This window comes from Lepidochelys kempii, chromosome 3 (assembly GCF_965140265.1).
Source record: "Lepidochelys kempii isolate rLepKem1 chromosome 3, rLepKem1.hap2, whole genome shotgun sequence".
NCBI classification, from domain to species: domain Eukaryota; kingdom Metazoa; phylum Chordata; order Testudines; family Cheloniidae; genus Lepidochelys; species Lepidochelys kempii.
Window position 1 is genome coordinate 139,145,961 of NC_133258.1, and position 26,447 is coordinate 139,172,407.

Consider the following 26,447-nt stretch of genomic DNA (forward strand, 5'->3'; position numbering starts at 1 on the left):
CTTGAAGTAGCGGTAACTCTAGCTGCACTAAACAAACAAAAAGTGCACATCTCTCTCCCTACTGATCTAGCCCTCTCCCCTTTCTCCTTCTTCCCCACAATGGGCTGAATCTTCTCCCGGTCTCCCTGTTGTGTCCGTTCAACATAGAATGCAATCTTATTCAAGTGTTTAGTTCCCCTGAACACTATGGGGCTATTCAGATGAATAGAGGCAGCAGGATCGAACCCTTATACTGCAAGTTTCTTAGCACAGGAACTTTATTTTATTTCAAAGTCTCAATAGTGCCATATGATACATAACATACTAGCTGTGCTGGCTGTTGTGAGAATATAACTGCTATTTATTTATTTTGTTCTTGTGATTCATGTCAGTGTTGCCTATCAGATGGATAGGGTCCCCTTTTTATACCTGCATCAGTCAAAATAAATAAATACAATAAAATGAATATGCAAATAATAAATAATTAATGGGAAATTGATATAGTAAGAAAGGAGGGAAACTGCAAATAAAACAGAAAAAAAAAAACAAGACAGACCAACTGAGCAAGGAAATCCACCACTGTCTCTCAAAGAGAATTAACAGTCACTATCAGCTAAAATAAGATCATAATTAGCAAGGGATTCAGATTTCATACACGTAATAACTGACAAAACAAACTGCTAATTGCAGACAATAAATCTACACTATTGAAGGACAAAGACTGGCACAGAATTATGCACAAGGAGTGGGAGGTTTACAGGAAGAGAAACGTTTCAGTCTAGTAGACTGAAAATATAACATACTAGCCAAGAAAAGGCTAAAACCACCACCTTGAAAACAAGCTGTAATAAGCTACTAACAGAAAGCAAAAAAGGTACAGAAAAGAAGTATTTATACAAATGCTGGCCCAAATTCTGGCCCTGATACAGGCGTAGCTCACAGGAGAAAAATTCATGCTGGGGATATATGCTCATAGGCATGAGAAACAAGGGGGATAAATTCTGATTCCACAGAAGCTAATGATCCTGGATTTCAACCCAGGACTTTGTATAATGTAATGTTTTGAAGTAACGGTATAATGAGTTATTGTTCATTTAGTAACAACTTAGGCAATATTTGCCAGAGATATGTTTAAGGTTATTTACCCTTTCATCTGATGAATGAACATTTGTAATTAAAACCCCTTGATTTGACTTCTGGTGTCTGCTGAACTTAGATTAATAATTGATAGAGCTACGATTTTGTCATGGAGGCCATGGGAGTTATGGAGCCGCCCTGGATGGCTGGGGCGCCCCAGAGCACGGAGCTGCCCCGAGGGGCCGGGGGGCCCCAGAGTACAGAGCCCCACCATGGGCAGTGTGGGAACCCTGCAGCTTTGAGCCAGGCGTCCCCTGGGTGGTGTGGGGAGCCTGTAGTTCCTTATTCTGTCAGGCATATTTTTAGTAAAAGTCACGGATAAGTCACGGGCTTCCATTGCTTTATTACCCGTGACCTGTCCGTGACTTTTACTAAAACTATGCGTTACAAAATCTTAGTCTTAATCATTGACAACTGTCCTGTATCTTCTGACTTTAAAGAAGGTAGAACATGGAGGGAAGAAACTGAGCACTAAATCAAAGCTGAGGGAACTGAATAATCTCCTCATCGAAACTGGCACAGGCTGCTGTGGGCATAGAGACAGCATAAGGGTGTTAAGACATGTTTAAAAAGATGGCTGTCCAAACCCATCTCTGGTATAACTCTCCTGAAGTCAACTGAATTACACCAGAATGGATCTGGCCAAGGAAAGTACTTGTTCTCTCTCCATGATGCTCCTCCCACATATTAAGAACATAGCTGCTACTAAAAGCTATAGCTCAGAAAGACAAAGCCAGGCCTGGTGTGGAGAGCCAGTGCTAGGCCCTCTGCACCACTTTTGCCTTGCATAGAAGCTATACAGGGGGGATGACTGGCTGTGCAACTGAATAGGGACACTTATGGCCTCCCTTCCCTTTGCCCCCCATCCCACCCCACACCTCCAAGTGCAGAAGAAATGCCCTCCACTCTGACTTATGTGAGGATGGCATAGAAGGTCACTTGTGTGGGGCAACAAGATTGTGGGGAACTGGGAATAGGCCACAGATCTATTTCATGAAGCCAGAAGCCTTGGTATCCAACACAATCAGCCTGGAGGAGCTGCATGGAAGCCCAGCATCCTGGCCCTGAGTTGTGATGAGAGAGAATTTCACCTCCCCAGTCACCCAGCACTCCACTTGCAGAAATGCTGAATGCTTAGGGCTCATGCCAGTGGAGTGAATTTGGCCCAGAATCCTCATTTCTCCCCCGCTCTCTCTTTGGCAACTGGACAAAATCCACCTGACAGTGAAAGAGGAGTCTGTGATGCCAGGCACTTTCATAAGCATCAGAGCCAACTGGAAGCTCATTTTACTTCATGGCCCTGCACTTCTCCAAGCCACATCACACCTGGGTTCTCTAGGTCTCTAGACAATCACAATAAATGAGTTGAGTCCAAATTGCTTTGATTCTCTCTATTGGGACTAGTCAATAATGGATTTTTCTCCACTCTCCCAATGATATTTGTTGGATCAGGAGTTGAACTAATAAGAGCTAACACCTATGCTTAGTACCTAATTTACAGACGTGCTGAGCACTCAGCTGCAAATGAAGTCAATGGGAGCTGTGCTTTGAATATATAAAGTACTATAAAAATGCTGTACTATGAAAAATCAGTGTCTCAAGCCTGGTACTGTCATTTTTGGCCTTAATTTTATGTGCCTCAGTTTCCCACCTGTACAATGTGGATAATAGTACTTGCCCACCTCACAGGGAAGCTGTGAAGATGAATTCATTAACATTTGTGAAGCACTCAGCACCAACAGTGATAAGCACCATAGAAATGCCCAGAAGGAAATTAATTATCTATTCTGTGTGGGATTTGGATGATGTGTGGTAAATAAAGCCTGGGGCCACACATTGAATGATTAAGATAAAAAGAAATATTACACATTTCCCAAAGAAAGAATGCCCATTGAGGGAGTGCTGCCCATTCTGTGCACTGGGGGCTTGAGTCTCCTCTCACTCAAGTCAATGGAAAAACTCCCATTAACTTCAGTGGTGCAAGATCAAGCCCAGAGTGAAGAAGTCGTCCTGTGGAAATGTAATCTTCTCATTAAAGACTGTATCCTAGTGCACATGCACAAAAAGGCTGAAAAAAGGTTGCACAAAGAACCTTAATTGTGACATTTCCGAACTTTTGAGAGCTTAACTTTGCAACCTAAGCAACATTCTTTTAACATAGATTTATTAATGTAATTTATATTGCCATAGCACCCACAGACCCTAATCAGAATCAGAACAGCAAGAAGGCACAGACCTTCTTCCAAGGAGTTTGCAGTCCGGGAAGCCAAGTAACACACAAAGGGTTGGGGGAGAGAAATTAAACTGTTTTATTCTGTCTCACTCTCAGTCAGTTCAGTTCTGCTCTCCCATTCATGTATTCTCTACTTCTTGTTGCCCAACCAATTAAATTCTGTCCCCAGATTCCATCTCTTCCTCCCCTTCCCAACATCATATGTTTACTTCTGAGGCCCAGGCAGCTCATTCCCAAAATTCCCCTTAGCTGGCAGGGATTCAGATAGATATGAGGGAAGGCTCCTGGGCGGGGTGGGTGGGGGTCCACACTGGGACTCCTGCTGGCTAAAGCTGCCAGGGTTGGGCGAGGGCTCAGCAAAGCCACCCCCACGGTGATTCACACCTCTCCCCATTACTGAACAGGAAGAGTCCTGGCAGCTTCCTGCTGTTCAGCACCTCTCTCTGCTTCTCATGAGTCCCTGCTGAAGGAGCAGAGTGAACCCTCAATGACAGCAGCACTATTGTAGATGGCTGGGAGGCCCTGGCTGCAGCACCTTCAACTGCTTCCAGGCAGCACATCAGCAGGTATGTTCTGGGACTGGAGGCAGAGTGGCCCTCTTCTGACCCCAGGCACCAGCCAGCACAACATGGGAGAATGGGGGTGCACTGAGTGCCCAGACCACAGGAAGAGAACACACAGCTCTCCCCTTATTTTCTTCTGTACATCTGTTGTCTCCTGTATTTGTCAACATACCTGCACCTGCTTTGTCCATGTCTCTGGCTAGAAATATCTACCTGAACTTATCTCACTGTCTGCCTGTAAAGAGACATGGCCCCTATTTTCTTATAATTTTCTTTGAACTTTTTTCTATCCTGTTTTAGATGTGAGCTATTGACAGACAAATATTCATCTGTTACAGTTCTGTTAGAAACTTATAATCTGGCTGTCTGGACAACTCTGATAAACACTAAAACTTTTTGTATGACCTACATACACACCATCATAAATAAGCCATTTAACATCTGGTACCTAGGGAGGTGGTAGAATCTCCTTCCTTAGAGGTTTTTAAGGTCAGGCTTGACAAAGCCCTGGCTGGGATGATTTAACTGGGAATTGGTCCTGCTTTGAGCAGGGGGTTGGACTAGATGACCTTCTGGGGTCCCTTCCAACCCTGATATTCTATGATTCTATGATTCTAACAATCCACATTCGTTCCAACATTTAGCAGCACTACTGTGGGAAGATTTTTTAAAAAACCAATCTGATTGCAGTAGCTATCAAATATGCAACAGTAAAACTATAAAACATATTTTCCAAACCATCCGAACTAAAAACTGATCAGTGCTGCATCTCAAATATTACAGAAGGACAAAGCTACCCCTTTTTATATTCTGATGGAGTCTTACAAAATTTTCTCCCTGAATGTCAAAAGAATGTCAATCCTCTGAAAGGAAAAATGTTCCTTCTCCTATCTAAAAAAACCTAAAAACTGATCTTGCCTTTTGACAAGAGACTAAAGCATTATCCAAGGAAGATGAAAAACTCAGGAAGTGATGGGTGTTGGATGTATTTAACGTTTTATATCTAACCAAACAAGAGGGGTATTTATTATTATAAATAAAAAAAAAAGTACCATCTGCCATGCAGTGTTCTTCCTTAGACACAAAAGGCAGAGTTCTTATACTGGCTGGGAAAACAACAATAGACCGAATTATACTTTACTTATACATATGTTCCAAATGAACAATCACAGGTCTTTTTAAAGAGTCAAATCTGACTGATTTCTAGGGATGCAGCTGGCCAGGGTATCACAAGAGGAGATTCTAGTAATTCCTTTAGACAGACCTGGCAGGGTAAATGGCAGAGAAAAAAATTAAATGCCTGTCAAAGCAAGTAGCTAAGGCAGCACTAGGAGATATTCGCACCTGTGTCTGCAATGGACAATAGAACATTCATTCATTTAATATTTATATATTTTCTCCCATTCACTGTGCTTTTGTTAAAAGCATTAGAGAACTGGAGAAATTTCTCTTTCTGCTCATGTACCAATTAGCTTCTAGTTGACAAGAGCAAGTAGTACATACAGAATTGTATGGACCATAAATCGCCTGTTCATACAAGATCCTTTAATTTCAACAAGGCAATAAAAATCGCCATAACTGATTAATGGCACACTAGAAACTAACCTACATCTTCTCCGGGAGCCAGCAGAAGTGGTAATTAGGGGGAAATGATTTCCCTAGCTTCCAGGAGATAAAATTTAGCCCAGACACAAGTGAAAGAGCTGTATGGCCAATTAGCACATTTGGAAAACATCCACAGACTGATTCCATAATCAAGACATTCCCCAGAGATATTGAAACTTAGCAGAAATAAACAAACCAAACATGGAATAAGAAAAACAAGATTTCATTATGAGAAATCCAACTCCACCTTAGTATGTCTTGGAAAAAGGACAGAAAAAAACTTGACATGTCCTCCTTCCTCAATTACAACACTCCAAACACAGGACTGTAGTCTGATACACCAAAATGATCAGATACAAGTGACTTCCTTGGATTCTAAGAGAATCGCTATAATTTAGAACAGTCAACTGATATATCCACAAACTCATTAGAATACTTTAAAATTTCCTTTAGCAGAAACCTGAGCGAGACAAAGGAAACTGAAGCTAGCAAAATTATAAAATCCTTAGACTTAGGAAAGGCTTGCAGCCCTGATGAGATTGCAACAGACTTTGATGAAATCCTTACTGCAAATTCTCCTCCTTGCTGAAGTTTTTAATTGTTTGTTTAAAGCATACAGTTCCAGTTTTGATGTTAAATTCTAATATCAGCTGGTGCCTCAAAGAGAATAAACCACCAGAAGAATGTTCTCACTGCAGACTCCATTTATTCCTTCAAAATTAAATATCATAGGATCATCTACCAAATGGTCATGGTGGACTCTCCACCACAGGCAATTTTTAAATTAAGATTGGATGTTTTTCTAGCAGATATGCTTTATCAAACAAGCATTAGTGTGGGGCACTTCTATAGCCTACGTGACACAGGAGGTCAGAGTAGAGGATCACAGTGGTGCCTTGTGGCTTTGGAATCTATGCATCTATTCCTCCACACTGCTGGTGGATGTATGGCAACGAGGCACTCAGCAACATCATTGGCAGTGGCCATATCCCCAAATCCAAAGTTTTTTTAACTCAAACAAATGTAATTATAAAAATCACAGATCTAGATATAACTCTAGATCCATCAGCCTACTTACTAGGGGCCTTCCTGCAAATATCCTCTGGTGGGGCAACATAGAGAAACCTGTTCTTGGCTAATTATGAAAAAAAATTAAATGCAAATGTACAGATCCCATCTCTATAACTGGTTGGCTTGAAAGAATCTGGAACATTCTAACCATGGAGAAATGAACCCGTTCTCTCAAAGGGTATGTCTACACTTTGAGCTTGGGGTGCTATTCCCAGCTCAAGAAGACATACCTGCGATAGCTTTGATTGAGCTAGTGTGCTAAAAATAGGGTGTAGCGACCGCACCCGGAGCAGCATGACAGGCTAACTTTCCCAAATATACGCCTAGCATCTTGGATGGGTATGAGTCGAGGTGGCTAGCCCCTCTTGCCACTTAAGCTACTGTGCTATGCTGTGATACAACATAGGGCCTTTTTTTTTCAATCTGTGAGAAGAGAAACCCCATTGATTCACTAGCTGCAAACATATTTTAGAAAATGTCTGTCTCGCTCTGGTTGACATCCAGATTCTTCTCATAGTCATAATGGAATAAATAACACCTTTGGACTACAACAGAAATAACCAATTGTCTGATATGGGCAGAATGGTAATGTGATAGAAAGTGATCTCTTTTAGCAAAGCAAGAATTTCATTAATATTTCTCTTGTTCCATATCTAATTATCAGCTTAAAAGAAACTTCATAAAATACAAATTAACAGTTTTCATTTGGAAAAAGATTCTTCACTTCTTTTCTTAAGCAAGTATGTAATATTGCTGTGCTCTGTTAGACACAGGGATAGTCTTAAGTACATGCTTAAAGTTAAACATATGTTTAAGCACTTTGCTGAATTAGTGCCTTGAACACCTGCTGATTTCTGCATTTCAGAGGTGGATGATAGGATTCATATAGAGAGTTTGTTTTTAAATTTAAAATTGTACCTGAAATTAAAAAAAAACAAAAAAACCACCACTTCTAGCAGATTTTTTACATCACTGTTCTACTTTTGCTTCAAGTAACACCTAAGATTACCAAAACTGAAAGAGATTTAAAACATTCTCTATTTTTCCAGTTTCCAGTTTGTTTATTTGTACATTTGACATTTTCTATATAGTCAGTTTCATTGTTTTTCATGACTAGTCAGCAAGCTGCCCCTGCTTGGTTAGTTAGAACATTTTTTAAAAATACAAAACTGTGATTGTGAAAGCTCAAAGGTCAGCAGGGTCTCAGAGACAGGTGTAGTACCTGAAGCTACATTTGACTTTCATTTTTGAAATTGGCTAGATTTCAGACAGGACAGTGTATGTTTCAGTTTCTAAAGAGCTTTACAATACTTCACAATGAAATGCATGATGTATATGTGAGAGATCATTGTAACATACATTGCAGATAAAAAAATCAGATAACAAAACAGTCGCTCATTATAGAACAGGTTGCATCTTGCCATCAATTGCCTGGGGAACCCCCACTGAAGTCATCGGGGTTTTCCATAGAAATTGATGGCAGGATTTGGCAAAAGTTACGTCAATACCATTGACATGTTATTTTATTTGTTTCACTGTTCCTCAGAAGAGAAGAATATCTCATCCCAGCATGCAATAATTCTTTCAGGTTGCATTGCCTACCATTAGTATGGTTGCGATGACTTAAAATTGTAATCACATGGCCACCTTTTTACCACTTACAAACTGCAAATATCTGCTCCATCTAAAGTGATAAAAGAGTTTTTGGAAGATGAATGAAAACTCTGAGCCAAGGTAAGCTGAAGAATTGTAGGGTATCACCATTGAACAAATAGGTTTAGATTTACACATATTTTATTTGCGTCTATGAAGCAACAGCATTTTAAGTGAAAGAAAAGAGTTATGCTAATATAGCAGTCAATGGTATAATAACGTAAAGACCTTGGTCTTACCCTTTGCTTTCAAGTCGTTTAATACCTTTGATTCGGAGGGCAGTATATCACTCACTAGTTTTATCTCAATATTTCGAGACGCCAGTTCTAGCAATTTTTCAAAAAGACGCTGGCCCTGGGAAGAATAGTAAAGGAAAGCAAGGTTAATAAAACTAAGAACTGTTCAAATTACACAGCAATAAACAAAAGACACATATAAAAACAAAATTATATTGGACAGTAACTGGAGTAAACAGGAGTTAGTCCACAGCTACGCTGAAAGTTGCCTAAAGACTGTCTCAACCCCTTTCTTGAAAAACCATTTTGAAGATCAAATTTGCCTCTCACTTATTCCAGATTGTGGTCAGTGGTGTTGCACAAGTATAACTGATCAAATTTGGCCCTCAGTTCTTAATACTGCATTAACAGTTTAGTATTTCATTTCCTTGGTTTAAATAAAACAGAGACAAATGATTTATTTTGTACTGAACAATTAGGGAGGTAGTCCAGGAGTAGTACTAAGAGGGTTCAGTTGGGCACTGGTTTGTCTTTCTGCTGTTCTTGAATATATACAGTTAAACTGGTAATGAAAGTGGCAAGTTGTGCATGCTTAAGTGTATCTTGTTCAAACATTCATACCTTTTCTATTTCAGCCACATTTTGAAGATTTTGCAAAAGAGTGAATTTCTCACTGAAGACAAGATACATGTTATGTCTGATCTTTCAAAACAAAGCTATTTTGGAATCCAATAGGTTTTTTAAAAAATGCATTTTTAAATACTTATATAATTGTAAAAGCTAAAAGGGATTTTGGCTAAACTTTAAAAAAGGGAATCATTGGACTGAGACCAAGCATGAAATATTTAAATCCAAACAAAATATGCTGCTAAATTATAAATACCTAAAATGAAGGGTCCAGAATATAATGTCCAGCTCACTATTAACTATGGTATGCTACCACAATATAATGAGCATTTGTGTTTAATTGCTACTATTTTAACTCATTAAATACAGATGCTATAAGTGATTAGAAGAACATAAAATAAAAAGCATGCAGAAGTCTTGCTTTTATTCAACTGACTTAGCCAGGGTCTACCCTCAAAATACACATACGTATTTCCCAGGAAAGTTAGTGGGAGATGTGCATGAACATCCCGGAGTAAAATCTAGCACAAAAACTTTGAAGAAAAAAATAAGCAAGTTTTCAAGAATCACATCATATTAACCTGCGAACAAAACATTCTATACAACACCAGCAAGAGAAAAACATCTACAGAACCACGCCAGTCAGCTCTCGGCAAAAAACGTGCACCCTTCCCAAGTACACTGATCACATTAAAGCCTTAATAGGGATCATGCCAGGAAAATTATCCATGCAAAAAATAGTATGTGATCATGTGATTAAATATCATAGTGCATATGCACAAAGGGATGGAATTAAGGTTGCATAGGCAAGCTAAATTCTGGCGTTTCCTAACTTTGCTTGACTTTGTAACCTAAATAATGTTGTTTTAACATAGCTAAGGCTCCACTCAGACCCCTTCCTGTCCCTCCCCACCTGCACAGGAGTGAGTAGCAACCCCCAGAAGCTGCTCTCCCTCCCACACACACTTCTGTGGTATAAATAGTCTGCACAAGGAAGTAAGGGAGCATTTTCCATCCCTTTATTCCACTGTGTGGACAGGAAAAGCAGCTCACTATTGAGTCCCATGTCATTGTATGCTTAGCATAAGTGAAGTACAGGACGTCTCTTAACCTGTCTGCAATCCATCTCCACTTCTAACCATTCATTTTCCATGTGCTATATATACATGAAAGCAAAATAAGAACAGCAGGCTTTTTAAAAACAAGTTGAAATGCTCCCTCCAAATTATAGGGAAGCCACAGGGCTGCTATTACAGTAAACAATTGTTTATTTTTTACTTGCGTTACATTCAAAACCACCGCCCAGCTCCTGTCTCAGTACAGAGCTCACAGAAACTCTATGAAACAATTGGGTTCTGCTGCTATGAATGCACCAGTGCATCTTAAATGGGTATAGCTTCTAATGGGGCTTCCCAGTTCATCTCTTTTCCAGGGCAGAAGTCACTGACCAGTTAGATGTAACAGGAGACTCAGAAAACATTTTCAGTCAAATTACAAATTGCTCACTATAATCCTGTTCTGCCTTTCCTAAGATCACTAGATGGCCCTACACACAGTATCCCACTCTCCTTATTCCCTAAGGACAAATGGCATAGGCACCAACTCTGTGGGTGCTCCGGGGCTGGACCACACACCGGCAGTCCCGCAAATCAGCTCCTCCCACACTCCTCCTTGTGTGTCCCGCTTGCCGGCAGGCCCCCACCAATGAGCTCCTCCCCCTCCCCCTAGAACCTCACACCCACTGCAATCAGCTGTTCATCAGTGTGCAGGAGGCCCCCCCGGGGGAGAGGCAGAGCGATGGCATAGTGGGCTCAGGGGAGGGGGCAGAACAGGGGTGGGAAGAGGCAAAGCAAGGGTGGGGCTTTGAGGCAATCATAGAATATCAGAGTTGGAAGGGACCCCTGGAGGTCATATAGTCCAACCCCCTGCCCAGAGCAGGACCAATCCCCAACTAAATCATCCCAGCCAGGGCTTTGTCAAGCCTGACCTTAAAAACTTCTAAGGAAGGGGATTCCCCACCTCCCTAGGTAATGCATTCCAGTGTTTCACCACCCTCCTAGTGAAAAAGTTTTTCCTAATATCCAACCTAAATCTCCTCCACTGCAACTTGAGACCATTACTCCTTGTCCTGTCATCTGGTATCACTGAGAATAGTCTAGATCCATCCTCTTTGGATCCACTTTTCAGGTAGTTAAAAGCAGCTATCAAATCCCCCCTCATTCTTCTCTTCCGTAGACTAAACAATCTCAGTTCCCTCAGCCTCTCCTCATAAGTCATGTGTTCCAGACCCCTAATCATTTTTGTTGCCCTTCGCTGGACTCTCTCCAATTTCTCCACATCTTTCTTGTAGTGTGGGGCCCAAAACTGGACACAGTACTCCAGATGAGGCCTCACCAATGTCAAATAGAGGGGAACGATCATGTTCCTCGATCTGCTGGCAGGGGTGGAGTGGGGGCAGAACGGGGGTCAAGCACCCCCAGGGAAATGAGGAAGCTGGCGCCTGTGACTAAAGGCAGGATCCAACTCCCACTGAAGATCTTAGGGGCTCAAAGATGTTTAAGATTGTACTTCAGTAGCCTGACCGATGGCTGCTGGTGCACAGCGAAAGCAGCAATCTACTCTGAAAATCCTGAGCCATATTTTTACTATCAAAAGACACCCAATGGCATAAAACCCTAGAAAAACCAGTTTTCTTTGTCCAAATACAGTGTTTGTATTCTTAAATTGTAAAACATTGAAAATCTCAATATAGAAAATGTTAAATAAAAACCAAAAACATTTAATAAAACAGCCAAGATCATGATGTTAATGAAGGCCATGTAGTGGCTAGAGAGAGTGGTAATATGTGTGAATATGAGTAAGAGTGCTGAGAATTGTTGGAGATATACAAATGAAAAGATTTGCCTTTTTCCTATTTGTCACTGCATGGTCTATGCTCTTGGCAGGTGCTCAAACCCACGCTATGCTGAATTTAGACTCTCAAAACAACTATGAAAAACACTTAACTTTTTGTATTTAAAGCCTCTTACATCCCGTACTAGTAACTAGGGGAAATGTTACAAATATTTCCTAATACAACCCAGGATTAAATCTCTTAAGTGATACACTGTATTGGTTAAACTATCCTGCTTTCTTTCCATTTAATATTCCGGACCCAGCTGATAAGATTTCTTGATATGTTTATTTGTAATTTTACTATTATTGTTCTCTGCAAAAGGACAAGGGAGATGATCTGAACAGTTTTGTCAGTGCTGTCAGCAGCCTTGAAATGTTTCTATCAAATAAGAGTCCTCATGCTGTAACTCAGGGATTGGTGAGACAACACCAGACTGCTGTGTGACTACACAAGAGTCTCCAATATCATTTCTTACATAGTCAGCTTATGAAATCTGAGAAGAAATGAGGTACCAGACCAAGTACCATGAAATTTCAGCATGCTATTATGTAACCTTTATCAAACCATTCCTCTTAGGAAGCTGGCTATATTCTCTTGCATTTTGCACAATCTATTGCAAAAAACCCCATGAAAAAGGCAAAGTATGATGTAACAAAGTATGTTTCACATGAATAAACTGTCATTCTCTGGACAGTTTTGGATCTAAATTACCAATGATGCACAATGTTAATCCCAGCTATAAATGCCCCAGCAAATGGGTGCATTAAAAGCATCACTGAATTGAAAAATAAAAGTCAAGAAATGAAGCCAATTTCTTCACTCTCACCAGATGACCTGACTTTAGACTGGCTGATTTCTGTTGCTGCTGTTATCTTTATAAGCATGCATGTCTCATTCAAAATAAAACAGGGGAAGTGCAAGAACAGAGAACTACATTTATTACAGACGCACAGTAAACTGAATTATTTCTCCCTTCAATAACTTGGGTACCTAAAGTTTTGACAGTGCTTCACAGTTTTCTCTCTGTGGAAAAGCAGAGAGTATAATTCATGCAATTTTTATTCATTTATTGCATTAGTACTTTTAATACTTGTCTAATGGCCAACCCTCTGGGTACATTTACAGCTATCAAGCATAATAAATATATCATAACACACTGGCAGCAGCGGATAGGAAAAAAAATTCCTAAATTCAGCAACCAATACTTATTGTAAAACAGAAACACTTCCAATCTTCCAGCTGACCTTCCAAGACAAAGGTGTGAGCATCACTTTCTTGTATCTTCAGCTGGAGCTCAGAAATGTCTCCCCCAGCCTGTCAATGGGGGCCAGATGCTGGGCTGTTGATCAGATAAGCAGAGGAAAGACAAGCCCTGAGAGTAAGAAGTAGGGGAGGGGCAAACTTGGCTACTCTGTGGCTTGTCCCAGAATGCTGCCTGGATGGGAAAGAGAACAGGGAGGAGAAGAACATCTCTCCTGCTCCTATCCTTGCTTGATGTGAAGACCTGAGGGCATACACTAGCCATTTTGGTGGGGTTGCTACCTTGCACTATAATGGAGGTATAGTTTGACCTGTGTGTCCAAAAAGCTGTGGGTCTGAGTGACTCATCAACATTTTTAGGATCAGAAAGGAATTTTTTTCTCCAGGGCAAGACCAACAAGGAGTCTAGTGGGATTTTCTGCCCTCTTTGCAGCACCCTGGAGGTCCAGTTTTAGGTTAAGAAGAAGAGTAAGGACAGGATTTTAAAGCTATACATTTGTGAGCAAGTTTGAAATTTTGTCACAACCTGCAGAGAGTGTCCAGTGTGGATGAGAAGCTCAAAGGGGTAAACATGCGACCTAGGACAGGACTAGTGGACCCTGTTAGCTTGAAGGAATAAGAGGAGACCTCACATTGTTGCAGACTGAGCCACCCATCATGTGTACCCTTATTCCCTCTCAGCTGCATCAGTGTAACTTCTACTCCTGGGGGAAATCTGCTCCAAAAAATTAAAAATTCTGTGCACAATATTTTCAAATTCTGCAACATTCTGTATATTTTGTCAAAATAACACAATATAATCACAGTTTCAATTAGATTTTTTTAATAAACGACCAAAAGTATCAGCAAGTATGTCTAACAATACAGACAACAAAAAAGATTCAGAAAATGTTTTTTGACACAGATTTCCTACTAGGCATATTAATATAGTACTCTTGAGTAATAATTAATTTAAACTACAATACAGAACCATATTTCCTGCAGTCCCCAGAAGCAGTGCAGAGTCAGGGGTAATGGAAGAGCTGAGGGAGAGGGAAATAATTGCTGGGAAGGAGCCTGGGTGTGAACTTGGAGGGTTGTTGGGTACGGATGGGAAAAGTATGGAACAGGGTGTTTTTATGGGGGAGGGTTGACTGTTAGGGAGCTTCCCCCATGCAGACCCTGGCTGACTGCTAGCCTCTCCCATTCAGTCAAGCACGTGTCCCTCCAACCCCACTCAGACACCACCCCACATCCATGTGTCTTGTACCCCCTCCCCATCCATCTCAGTGCTCCCACCCAGCCACTCTCCTGTCCCTATATGACCTTGCACACACACCCCGTCCCTGTGTGTCTCTGTGCCCTGACTCAGCCACCCCCCCGTCCCTATGTAGCTCTGCACCCCCTCCCACATCACCATGTGGCCCTGCACCTCCCCTCCCCCCAGTGACCCTGTGCCTCCACTCCCATTCAGCCCCTGCACCAGTCTGTCCTCCCCCACTAGCCCTTTGAGTCCCTGTCTGACCCCCCCGCCCCAAGCACCCACACTGTCTCCTCCCCATTGCCCATCTCCTGACCTGGCCTGACAGGTGCTGTGAAAAAGGCACTACTTCCCTTGCTGGCTGGGAGCAACTGCTGTGGTCTATTGCCGCAGCACCCTCTGAGGGGCAAAAGACAGAACTGCAGCAATTTTTCCGCAGAAGCTTTTTTTCTGCGCAAAAAATTAAAAATATGCCTGATTCATTAATTATGCACACATGCAGTGGCACAGAACGCCCCCAGGAATAAGCTTTGTCAGTGTAGCACTGTAGTGTAGACTTGCTCTGAGAAAGTCGCAGACATTTTTTGCGGTCTTTAGTGGAAGTAATCACTCACTGTTATAAACCTGTCAGCAGGCCAAAATAAATAAATAAATAGAGCTGAACATTATGAAAAATACATTTACTTTTGCTCATTTAAACTTTGCATTGAGAGAGAGGGAACAAACCTGCATGCCTCTAATCCCTCACCTTACCTACTCTGCTAATGACAACCATAGCTGTAATTTTTGCTTTACATCTGAATGCATCACAGTGAATTAACTTGATGCTCAACTCCCAATTTTTCAGTTTGCTATTTTTGTTCTCTGTTTGGGATTTGTTAGGCTCTGCTGGTTCAGTAGTAAATGACATGTTGAATTTTTTCAGATTAAAATGGTTTTGCTTCTTTTCTTTTAAATTCATGCACATACCAATAATTGTGAACATCTAAGGCATTTTCTCTTCAAATTCATCTGCTTGGGTTTCAAATATCTTAGAAAATAAAATGTAAATACATTTACATTGTAGACTGTCTTGCTGTTTTGACATGTACTGAGTTTATTATATTCCAATATTTATATGTATTCTTAAAGGATGAGTGGGGAGTAAATTGTGCCTTTGGCTTCCCACTTCAGTTTTTCACTTATTTAATCAACATATAAATGCACATTTTAGGGCAGCATGAGGTTCTATTTGTTTTTAGGAAAGAATGGAATTATACAGAGTCCTATTGAAGGTTATAAACTTCCTGTTTGAGAAGGAGAATCCAGTTCATGACTGAAAATACTGGCCATCCAAAGCACCATATTTTATTTGTTTAGAATACTGGTTGTCTGTTAGTCAAAATTCCATTTACTGCATATCTAGTGTGAACAGGACTAGAAAGAAAGAGAATGGTTTGTGACAGTGTAATATGGTGGATTCCTTACAACTGAAATAGTTTCCCCATTTTTCATTTTTCACCTGATTCCCTGTCATTTTACTGAACAGCCTGTTTCCCCCCAAAGACTCAGATAGCGTAAAGTAAGCACTAGAAGAAGATGTGCACTCTGCTTATTAGGGTCTGAAATATCTTAGTTCATCAGGGTGAGTTCGTTCAAAAATATATCCTAGTAGTCTATCCAGAGACAGGCTACTATATGCTCAGTGTTTGATGATGTAGCATAATGAGGAATGCATTTTTGTCCCTTTCTCCATTAGACAAGAACTCTTGTTATTCTGGAAGATTTTGATATCATAGGACTGGAGCAGTCAGAGAAGGAAACTACAGGATAAGATGAGACATGGCCCTTTTTTTTCCCCCACATAAATTCTGTCCACCTACTTAGACTGAAAAAATAATCTAATAACTTGTTCCTCTACCTAATTGCCAGGTAATAATTAGAAGACCTAGCTTTGACATAGTACTTTTCATGAGTAAGTGTCAAATAATTGTACATCATTATCCCCATTTTACAGATGGGAAACTGAGGAACAGAGTGAGGAAATGACTTGGCCAACGTCATCCAGAATGCCAGAAGCAGAGCTAGGAATAGTCCCAGTCTTTCTACTCAGTTGCTGTGTGATTCCTAAGTGTTCCTCCCCACTCCTGCACATTTTGTTATAGGGGAATGGGAATAAAGGTGGTATTTTGAAATGTTTAGCGGCTAACAGGGCCAGTGAGAGAAATCCCATCCATGGTTTATGTCAGTTTAATTACATGGTGGTTACAGTAATTTAAATCATGAGAGAGAAAACTGGTGTGTCTCACTTCTTCTCCACCATTTCCCACAACATGTAGCCCCCATCAACATTTCCAGATCCTCCTCCCCTTCCCATCTCATTAAGCCAAACTTCAACACTGTAGAACCCATTAACATATAAGAAGCTGCTCTTTGCTCTCTCCTGCTCTATGCCACTGAATTCACATATCGCAGGCAGCAGTTTATTGGACGGTCACACACTACCTTGGTTATTTAGCCAGAGTCGTACACTGAGTTAGGCTCCTCACTCCAACTAACCACCTCCAGTTGGTACTCTTGACCCTGCTTCAACCAGACTTTTCCAGCCATACCCTAAGGTCCACCTAGTCTACACTCCTCCTAAGAAGCCCCCCACTCCACCCTACACACATACACTTTGGCCAGCTCCCACCCCACACAGGGGTGATGTGTACCTTAATTTTAACTTTTTGGATTTCAGATGATTAAATTTGCATTGCCTGTGTGTCTCCCTCTCCTCCCTGCCCAACCCAGCTCACATGGAGGGGCAGGAAGAGGGGCCCAAAGACATCCCAAGAGAAGTAGAGTCCTCCAGAACATACATGGAGCAGGATGATTTCTGTGTAAAGTAGAAAGGTTTTCTTTCCCACTGCCACTGCAGGTGTGTCCAAAATCATAGCTGACTTGATACCTATCTTTGGGATAATGATTAACTAATTGGTTATTATTTAATAAAGAATACTTTATTAACCACCAGATGTTTAAACCCAACAAGTTCTGTGGCTGGCAGCCTGGCCAAAGAAGACATGCAAACAGAATGTTATATACACACACACACAGTACTTCAATTTTACATGAGAGTTTTACCTTTTTTCCTTTTCCTACTTGCCATATTTTACAGGTTACGAGTATAGTGGGTGGGTCTTGTTTTTAGCTCTACCTTTATTTACTAAGGCCATGTCCACCCTAGAGACCTTACAGTGGCACAGCTGTACCGATGCAGCTATGCCACTGTAACATCTCACATGTAGCCACTCTATGCCAATGGGAGAGAGCTCTCCCGTCAGCATAATTAACCCACCCCCAATGAGTAACAGTAGCTATGTCAGTGGGAGAGTCTCCAACTGACATGGCGCTTCTGTCAGGGTAACTTATGGCACTCAGGAGTGTGTTTTTTCACACCCCTAAGTGACATAAGTTATACCGACAAAAGTGCTAGTATAGACATAGCTTAAGTTACCTTTTACAGTTACATCAGCCATAGAATTTGCTTGAAAATATGATGAACCTTATAAATCATTGCTATATTACTAAACTACTACATTAAATACCCCTAAACAAAAGCAAATAGTGGTTATTAGCTTTGTTTTAAAATATATTATCTAAATTTTAGAAAAAAGATTGTAACATGGCTTTATAGGCAACCAATTTAATTTTAAGCCAAATGTATGTTAAAAGCAATTTGCTTTTTCAGTTTCTTTTTTTCTTTTCTTTTTTTTCTTTTTTTTTTTTACATACAGACAAAACTGCTAGGGAAGTTACTTCCCTTTTAGTCTACAGCAACATATTGGCTGCTGGCCAAAGACTTCTAATGACTTTTGACTGGTTTCTGTAAGTTGTTTGTTTCTTTTAAATATAGATTAACCGGGAATTACAAATTAAGAGCACAAACTTAATATCTTTAATGTTATAATTACTTGATAAATTATTAAGATGAAAAGATACTTAATGGAATCTTTTAAAAGGAAATTTATTTCACCCATATACTTTGCAAAATTGTTTCTACCTTTATTACAGCTGGCAGTCCTCCCCCACTGGGTTATAAAATACATAGTTACAAGGCCTCTAAGACCTGTGATTAACTAAGCTTCCATTATTTTCTTATAAGTGGAGATTACTTCTTTTGAGACTCCCACTCACTTGACCATTCCTTTACTTGATTTTTAAGCTTCCTACAATCAGCTTTTTGGAATTCCCCCTTGTCTTGCAAGGATGACCCTACTAAATATTACTGACACCTTAAAGGAGTGAAGCCAAACAAAATTATAATTAATAGAGCCCACCTCCAGGGCTCTTCGATACTCTTACGAAAGTATAACTTTCATATCCTTATTTGCTCTCTTATTCAACTGGTTATTTTTATACAAAATTCCTTTAAAATCCTCCACAATTCACTACAGGGACTGTCATTTCCTCCCTTCTCTATCCGCTGCCAGGAAGCATTTGTGATGCTTTCGTCCCTTTCAGCTACTACTGGCCAGAAATCCTTCAGATCACAATGGGCTGGTAATGTATAACCACCACTTGGGGCGTTGTGACCGAGGTGTCCTACAGAGCTTCCCTTAATCTTCTGTCAGGGCACAGTCCAGAGAAGTCTTATATTTCAGGGACCCTCTGGTCTGTAAATGACTGCGGGGTCCCAACACTCCCGTTTATTCAGTTAATATCTGGTACTACTATTCATATATCACAATATCTACCCATTAACATCTGTACATTTAAAACAAAAATAATTCTCTTCTTGCGAAATTGCAAAATGACTAGTCCATTACAATTCACTTCTTTTTCACGGAAGACTTCTCCCCCCAAACTCCTTTCTTGAGGAATTCCAACCTGTGTTTATCTTCTTGAGAAACAAGAGGGCACTCACATCCATTCTCTTATTTCTTATCTTTTATTTCCTTTATGGGCTCATAATTTCACAATGACAAAAGAAAAAGAGATAGAACTACACAAGAATAAAACAGGAACTGAGAAGTGGAAGTGACATTCCAGGTTGATTATACAGCTGTGGCAGTTTGCCCTGCTCAGAGTCAGACTATGACAAGGATTTTATTCCCAGACTAGCACCAAGGATGGTCTTGACCTATCCCTGTCTCACTACAGGGTGGTCTTCTTCTCTATGTGCTCTTTCTGGTGCCATCTGGGGTGCCAGATCTGTAATTTAACTGATGGATTTGTGTATTGATTAATCTCTTAGACTGCAGAGGTCAATAAGGGTTCAGTCTCCTGAGTGGTTACAAAATCAGGAAGTTCATTATTAGTATCATTAGGATGAGACACCCGAGACGCGCACACAAGCAACAATTACAATTGATCACAAGTTCCTTTATTAACAAATACACTAAGCAAATAAACAATCCCACAACACTGAAGTACAACAGCAGATATAGAGAATGAGTGCAAAGCGGTTAGCCCTGCAACTGCCATCATTCATATCTCCTGCTGGGGAAATCTGGAGTGTTAGTCATTATCTTCCTCTTCCTCCTCACCAGAGGGTGTCATCCTGGTGTCTCCCAAGGCACACAGGCTCAGATACAGCTTTTTTAATGTGTTATGCTGACACGCACTGGGGTCCGTACATATTTATGAAGGCTTCAACTCCTTTTCCTTATCTATACTTTCACAGCCCACTAAGTTTGGAGTGGCCACTTTTATAGACTAACTTGTTAGTTCCTCTTAGGCTTGTTAACATTTATGTCATTCAGTCATCATAACAACTTGTTGTTAACACATTGCTGACATCCTATGTTTGGAAAAATCCCAAAAATACTATATCAGGCTTTAACTGATACATTGCAATATATATTTCCTAAATATCATCACATCTATTCCTTTGACTGTTTCATCTCATAACATAGGCTGACATGAGTAACTGATGAGTCACCCTATTTTTAGGCCTGAGACCTTGACTGGCTAAGCTAAATATCTTACAGGCCTGAGGCTTGCAAGTCCTTAATTATAACATTAATAGTGATATTTCACCTCTATATCCTAAATATACCCGATATCTTTTACTATTGGCTACAACCCTCCTTAACTACCCAACTTCCTCTGCTATCACTCACATTCTCCAATCCCTCCCATCCTCGCCCCTCCATCTCCCCTAATCCCTATCCCCTCCCCCTTACCTGAGACCCACAAGTCCTCTCCCACCCATTCCATTCATCCCCTCCCCATAATACCCTATCCCTCACTACAGGCCCAAAACTCTCTCCCCCATTCCCACTTAATCACACCTCCCCTCCCCAGTGAACATTCACATATGTAATTTGTTAGCTTTTCAAAAATAATGTCAGCACCTTCTGAATATGCTTCCGTACTCAGATTTCTTTAAAAAAAAAAAAAAAAAAAAGCCACACCACTCAACAATTTGATAGTGACAGATTTTTTCTAAATGTTTACAGTTTCTTCTCAGATTTCTGCCCAGGTGAATTTCAAAGTTGCTAGAATCTGTGAACTTGATAAAAAAAAATATTTGGGGGGGGGGAATCTCAGGAACCCCTTGTTCAAATAACCCCACATTTGTATAATTAACCCTACCCTACAATCCCATAAGGCATAGCAGAGTTGGGTTGTCCCTGCCCCCTCAGATCCTGGCACACAGAGTGGTGAATGTGTGGCTGAGCAGCACACCCTGTCCCTATTCTCCCCCAGTCTCCTGTTACTCACCCCGGTATCCCCTCCCATTCCCCCATCTCCGTCACCTGATCCCCCAACCTGCCTCCCCTATTCCTATCTGCTTTTCCACCCCAGCTACCCTCTCTTCACATTGAGCATTTGTTTGTGTTGTTTATTTTCTTTTCACAAAATAATTTCAGCACATTGTGAAATAATATGCTTGTACTCAGATTACAGTTCCTCAAAATACAAATTGCCCTTTGATGGGGCAGATTGGAGCAATATGCCGGTTGGTTCCCACCCCGGACCTGGGTTGGATTTGAACTGGAAGTAGTACTCAGATTTAATGACCATTAAATTCCCTCAGAGCCACACATGTCCAGGGATGGAGAGGTAGTTTTCCAGATAGTTAGCCTCTCTCTGTGCATGAGTCTTAGAACTGTTTGGGATGTGCCTACCTGCAAAAGAAACAATTTTTCAAATAACATTTTAATTTGATTTCTCGCAAAAAGCTGGTGAGTGCTATACACTCTCTGGGGGGTAACCTGTGAGGGATGGAGATCCATGTGCAATGATGTGAACCCTGGTTTGACCTTTATCTGTCTGAGTAAGTGTTGCCAAAACAAGTCAACTTTAAGGAAAGCTGGGAGATTTCAGGGAGCTGTATCTTGGGAATCTCTTGGTCAAATGCCCCCACATTTGGATCACTGTCCCTTCCCTGAACTCCCAGTGAAGCACACCAAATTTCAAGGCAACCCAAGGAACCTTATGGATTTTAGAGCACTGAGAATGGTTGAGCTTTACACATAAAGCTGGTTTTAACCTTAACTATAGCAGAGATCCTACTCTGCTGCTCTGCTATAATAGACTGCATAATTAGGAAGTATCCCCCCCCCCCCCCCGCCATCCCAATATTCAGCCAAACAGCTCTGTTAAGCCACAGCTCCATAACTCAACAAAGAAAGAACATGAGCAGCAAGATACAAAACTAGATTCCGAACAGAGGGGTGACAGTTTAGACTAAAACATACCTGGCAGGCAGATGGATGACTGTGATGGAGGTCCCATTGGGAAGATACTATGTCAACAGACTTTTCAGCCATACTAAGCAAATTCATCCAGCCTTGGAAAAGAGACAAGTGGGATGGTGCACTGTCTGAATAGTTTATACCTTCAGGAATGTTTTCCACAAGAGCAACCCTAAGAGGAGACCAAAAAAAAAAAAGACATTTAATAAAGCCACTTTTTACAAAGTCTCCCACTTTGTAAAAGTATTGTTAGTTTGGGGGACTATTTATTGGGCCCATGATTTAGGGCCTGATCCTCACACATGCTCTAAAACCTACAACTCTCAGTGAAGTCACTAAAGTCTGTCTAAACTGCAGCTGGGAGCCTGTTTCCAAGCACCGGTAGACTGACACACACTAGCGCCTCTTGAGTTAGCATGGTAAAAATAGCAGTGTAGCCAGCAGTGCAGATGGCAGCTTGGGTTATTTGCCTGAGTGTGCACCCAGAGAGTCTGGACAAGTTTGTATTCAGGTGGCTAGCCCATGGTACCCCTGGCTTCACTGTTATATTTAGTGCAGTAGCTCAAGTGGAGCTAGCATATGTTTGTCTAGCCACACTGGGAAGCAGTGTAGACATACCCTAAGAATTTCCAGTACTTAGCACTTCTCAGGATCATGTTTTCTATCCCCATACAATAAACATGGATCTGAACAATTTTTAATGCTATATAATGAATGAGGTTCCTGAAGCCCAGCAATCTCTTTCATGCAGAACTAGCTATTTAACCCTTAACACATTAAGGATGAGTACATTCATCCTGAGGATATTAATAAACTAAACTGGTCTCCTATCTCCTTTTTAGCCCACCACCAGTACCATCTCCCCTCCCCATATCCCCTCTCTCTTACTTGAGCAACACTTCCCTTAAGAGCCCCCCTGCTCCACGTGGAAAAGACACACTCCCTAGCACCCTTACAGCTGGTTTTTTAAAGCATGGAACAGCCTCTAGGCTCAGATTACTTGAGCAACACTTCCCTTAAGAGCCCCCCTGCTCCACATGGAAGAGACACACTCCCTAGCACCCTTACAGCTGGTTTTTTAAAGCATGGAACAGCCTCTAGGCTCAGATTAGCAAGCCTCCACTCCCAGTTTCTGCTCTGAGCCACCCACCCTGCTTCTGTTTACCTACATGATGCAGTGATCAGGAACCATCAGCAAAGGAAGGCAGGGGATACAGCTATTTCATCCTGTACCTTTTCGCATCTACTTTTAGGAAAGCTCCTTAAAATTGTTTTCTATATTTTGCTTGACATTTGCAAGTTACATATGTCTCAATGTATTGAAAAGTATAGAAATCACTGCTCTAAACAATTGTTCAAGATAGGTCGCTGTCTGTCAGGAAGGAGAGGCAATTCATGCAGCATACTGCTTCACTGCTTGACTTCCTCAAATTGAAAACTTTAGCAAATTATAAGGCCCTACTTTCCAACAAAAATCAGTTTATTTGAAACAAACAGGTCCAATTATGTTCTCAGATACACAGCTGTATTTTTGTATTGGGAAGCAAAAGGTATGAAAGTAGCTGGCTAAGCCTTCTTGATAGAAATCCTAACATAATCAATTCCTGCCAATTCTGACTCTTTCCAATAGACACATATATCCTCATTTTTTGTCTTTGGTCCACACTAGACACATTTGTGTCACTAGACACAAATGTTCAAACATGGAACAGAGCTTTTAATCACTCACACCTGGAAGTTGATCCAATCTATCTACATATTGCCAATGGAAACGAGTTCCCAGAAACAAAATGAAAACAAAGGAATAGGAGATACAGGGTTAAGAGAGTAGAGCTGATGAACAGCAAGATATATTTAAGTTTTAAAAATAAAACAAGGGTTAAGTACATTTGTTAGTAGAGGAAACCATTTTCAATGACAGCAAATAGACTCCAAAAGTAAGCCATAAACTGTTCTGAATTTTGTCCAGAGAACAAATTCACTTCGCTTAATACCTATACCCAGAAAATCCACTAAATAGTTTGCCAATGTTATAAAGAAGGAAACTCAGATAATTGTACTCTACTGAACAAACCAAATGTTGCAAGCGTAGCTAGTGCTATTGCAGTCATGTTTCATGCACCAAGTTAAAGCAGAACCTTTGTACAACTCACTAGATAAACTGCAAATATATTTAGAATGCTTTCCTCAAAGGCTTTTATATCTCACCACTTATGATAGCCCAAAAGACAAACAAAGTAATGAAAGGGAGGTGCTGGGTGAATGGAATGTAAAAATGAGATTAATAAACATATAAGCTTATTTTTTATTTACCCTTCAATGAAAATTGTTCCAATACAAAACAGTACTCGGCCATATGAGTAGGAATTTAGTAATGGCACTAAACACTAAGTGTAATCTGATGATTGCAAAGTGCCTTGTAAACACTAATTAAGTTTCTGCACCCTTGGAGATGGGGCACATTAGAAAAAGATTCTCCCCATATCACCTTCGGGGGAAACTGAAGCTCAGAGAGTTTAGGTGACTTTTCGAATATCACACAAGACAGTAGCCCAGCTAGGATTAGAATCCAGTAGCTATAACAGATAAACTCTTATGTTTTTTCCTAGTCCTGCTCCTTTGATAATGTTGTTCATTATTATTGTATTTTAAATTATCTGTGATTAGTTATTTTATTTTGCCATCTTGAGAGCTTTGATAGAAAGAGGAGACATTTTACAAACAACATTTGTATTATTTTAAAAGATCAAATAATTTATCTTTTATTTGTTATGATTTAGAAATGATCCTGAACCAAATTGCCGTTTGGATTTCTCGAAAACGAGAGCTAGTACAGATTTTGTAGTTTGAACCCATCTCTTAAAACTTGAAATATTCCCCTGTTCATGAATCCAGTCCAGACTGAGGAAAGAGAAGTGCTGTTTACATTATCAACTTTGTAAATTAAATTGCAGTTATAAGAGAAATCACTGATCCACAATTATATAGGATCATGAAGCTGAAGTTACTCCTGCTTTAAGAATCTTTGAATATTAAAGAAAAAACAAAGTCACCTCACTGCCTTCCCACTATGCCCCAAACAGCACTGGTTTAATAACTGTGAGGCTATGCACAGAAGACAAGCATTCTGCATGGCTTCACATTTTATGTCATTAATCAGATAATTTAGCGAGGGCCCCAACAGCTGAAATCAAGTTTACAAAATTACAACTAACTCAGTCACTTGAGGTTAACAACATACCTGTAATGTGCCCAAACTGTTTTTCATGTTAAAAGATAAATTATGTTTTAAAAAGATCATTTAATTTACACTTTTGTGTTTTTCATCTAATGATCATAAAAATGCTTTGTAAACATTAATTAATCCCTATGTGGGGCTTAGCAGAGAAATATTTTCCCCATATTACATTTGGGGGAAAACTGAAGCACAGAGAGCTTAAGTGACTTTTCCACTGTCACACAAGACAGAATTCTTTTCTACTTTAGACCTCGTCCTAACAGATAAAGAGGAACTGATCACAGAACTAAAAAATAACAATGCTTATGCAAGGGGACTGTTGCCCCCTTACTAACATTCAGTGGGGGTGTTTTATTTGCTAGCTCCCAGTACTAAAAAGAGGGAAGGGTTGATGGGGAATCAGGACTCTGAGACGGACAGCCCCCAGGAACAATGGGGAGAGGCCAATGCTCCGGGTCAGCCTGAATAAGAGGGCGGGCAGGCTAATCAGGGAGTCAGGAGGCCAGGGAGATCCCATCCTCCATGTGAGTTGGAATTGCCTGGGTCAGACAGAGTGGGGCCAAGCTAAGGAGAAGGCAGGGACCCAAGCTAAGCTGGGGAGCAGAGCTGCAGCCCCAAAGCCAGAGGCACAGCCCAGAGAGAACAGACTTGCCCTGGGAGCAGAGCTGCAGCAACCAGAGCCAGAGGGGGCAGAAAAGCAGCCCAGGAAGCAGGTCAGTGCTGGGAGCAGAGTCACAGAAGCAGCCTGCAGAACAGACCTGTCCTGGGAGCAGAGCTGTAGCAACCAGAGGCAGAGGGGCCAAAGAAGCAGCCCAGGGAGCTGGAGGCAGAGCAGCAGCCGTGCTGAGACGGAGTGGTGGAGCTGGGGCTAGAGCAGTCCAGAGCTGGCTGCGGTGAGCAGCTGGGGAGAGCGAGGAGGACCCTGGGCAGCGGGCCAAGCACAGGGAGACGCCTCAGCCAAGAGGCTCTGCAGGCTAGGCTTGGATCATAACCCCAACAGGGTGGGTGCGACACTGGGAAGAAGGGTCCTACCACTTAGAGC

The 26,447-nt window shown here is 41.0% G+C and overlaps 1 protein-coding gene across 2 annotated transcripts in view; it reads right to left on the reverse strand.

Annotated features, from left to right (window-relative positions):
- Nucleotides 1-26,447, reverse strand: part of PLD5 (phospholipase D family member 5) — a 237,965-nt gene that overhangs the window by 84,934 nt on the left and 126,584 nt on the right. For both annotated transcript variants that reach the window (XM_073335270.1, XM_073335271.1), the window contains 2 exons: nt 22,171-22,339; nt 8,481-8,595 (listed from right to left, as the gene is read on the reverse strand). In XM_073335270.1, the coding sequence (XP_073191371.1) occupies nt 8,481-8,595; nt 22,171-22,339 (284 nt within the window). The remainder of the gene's footprint in view (nt 1-8,480; nt 8,596-22,170; nt 22,340-26,447) is intronic.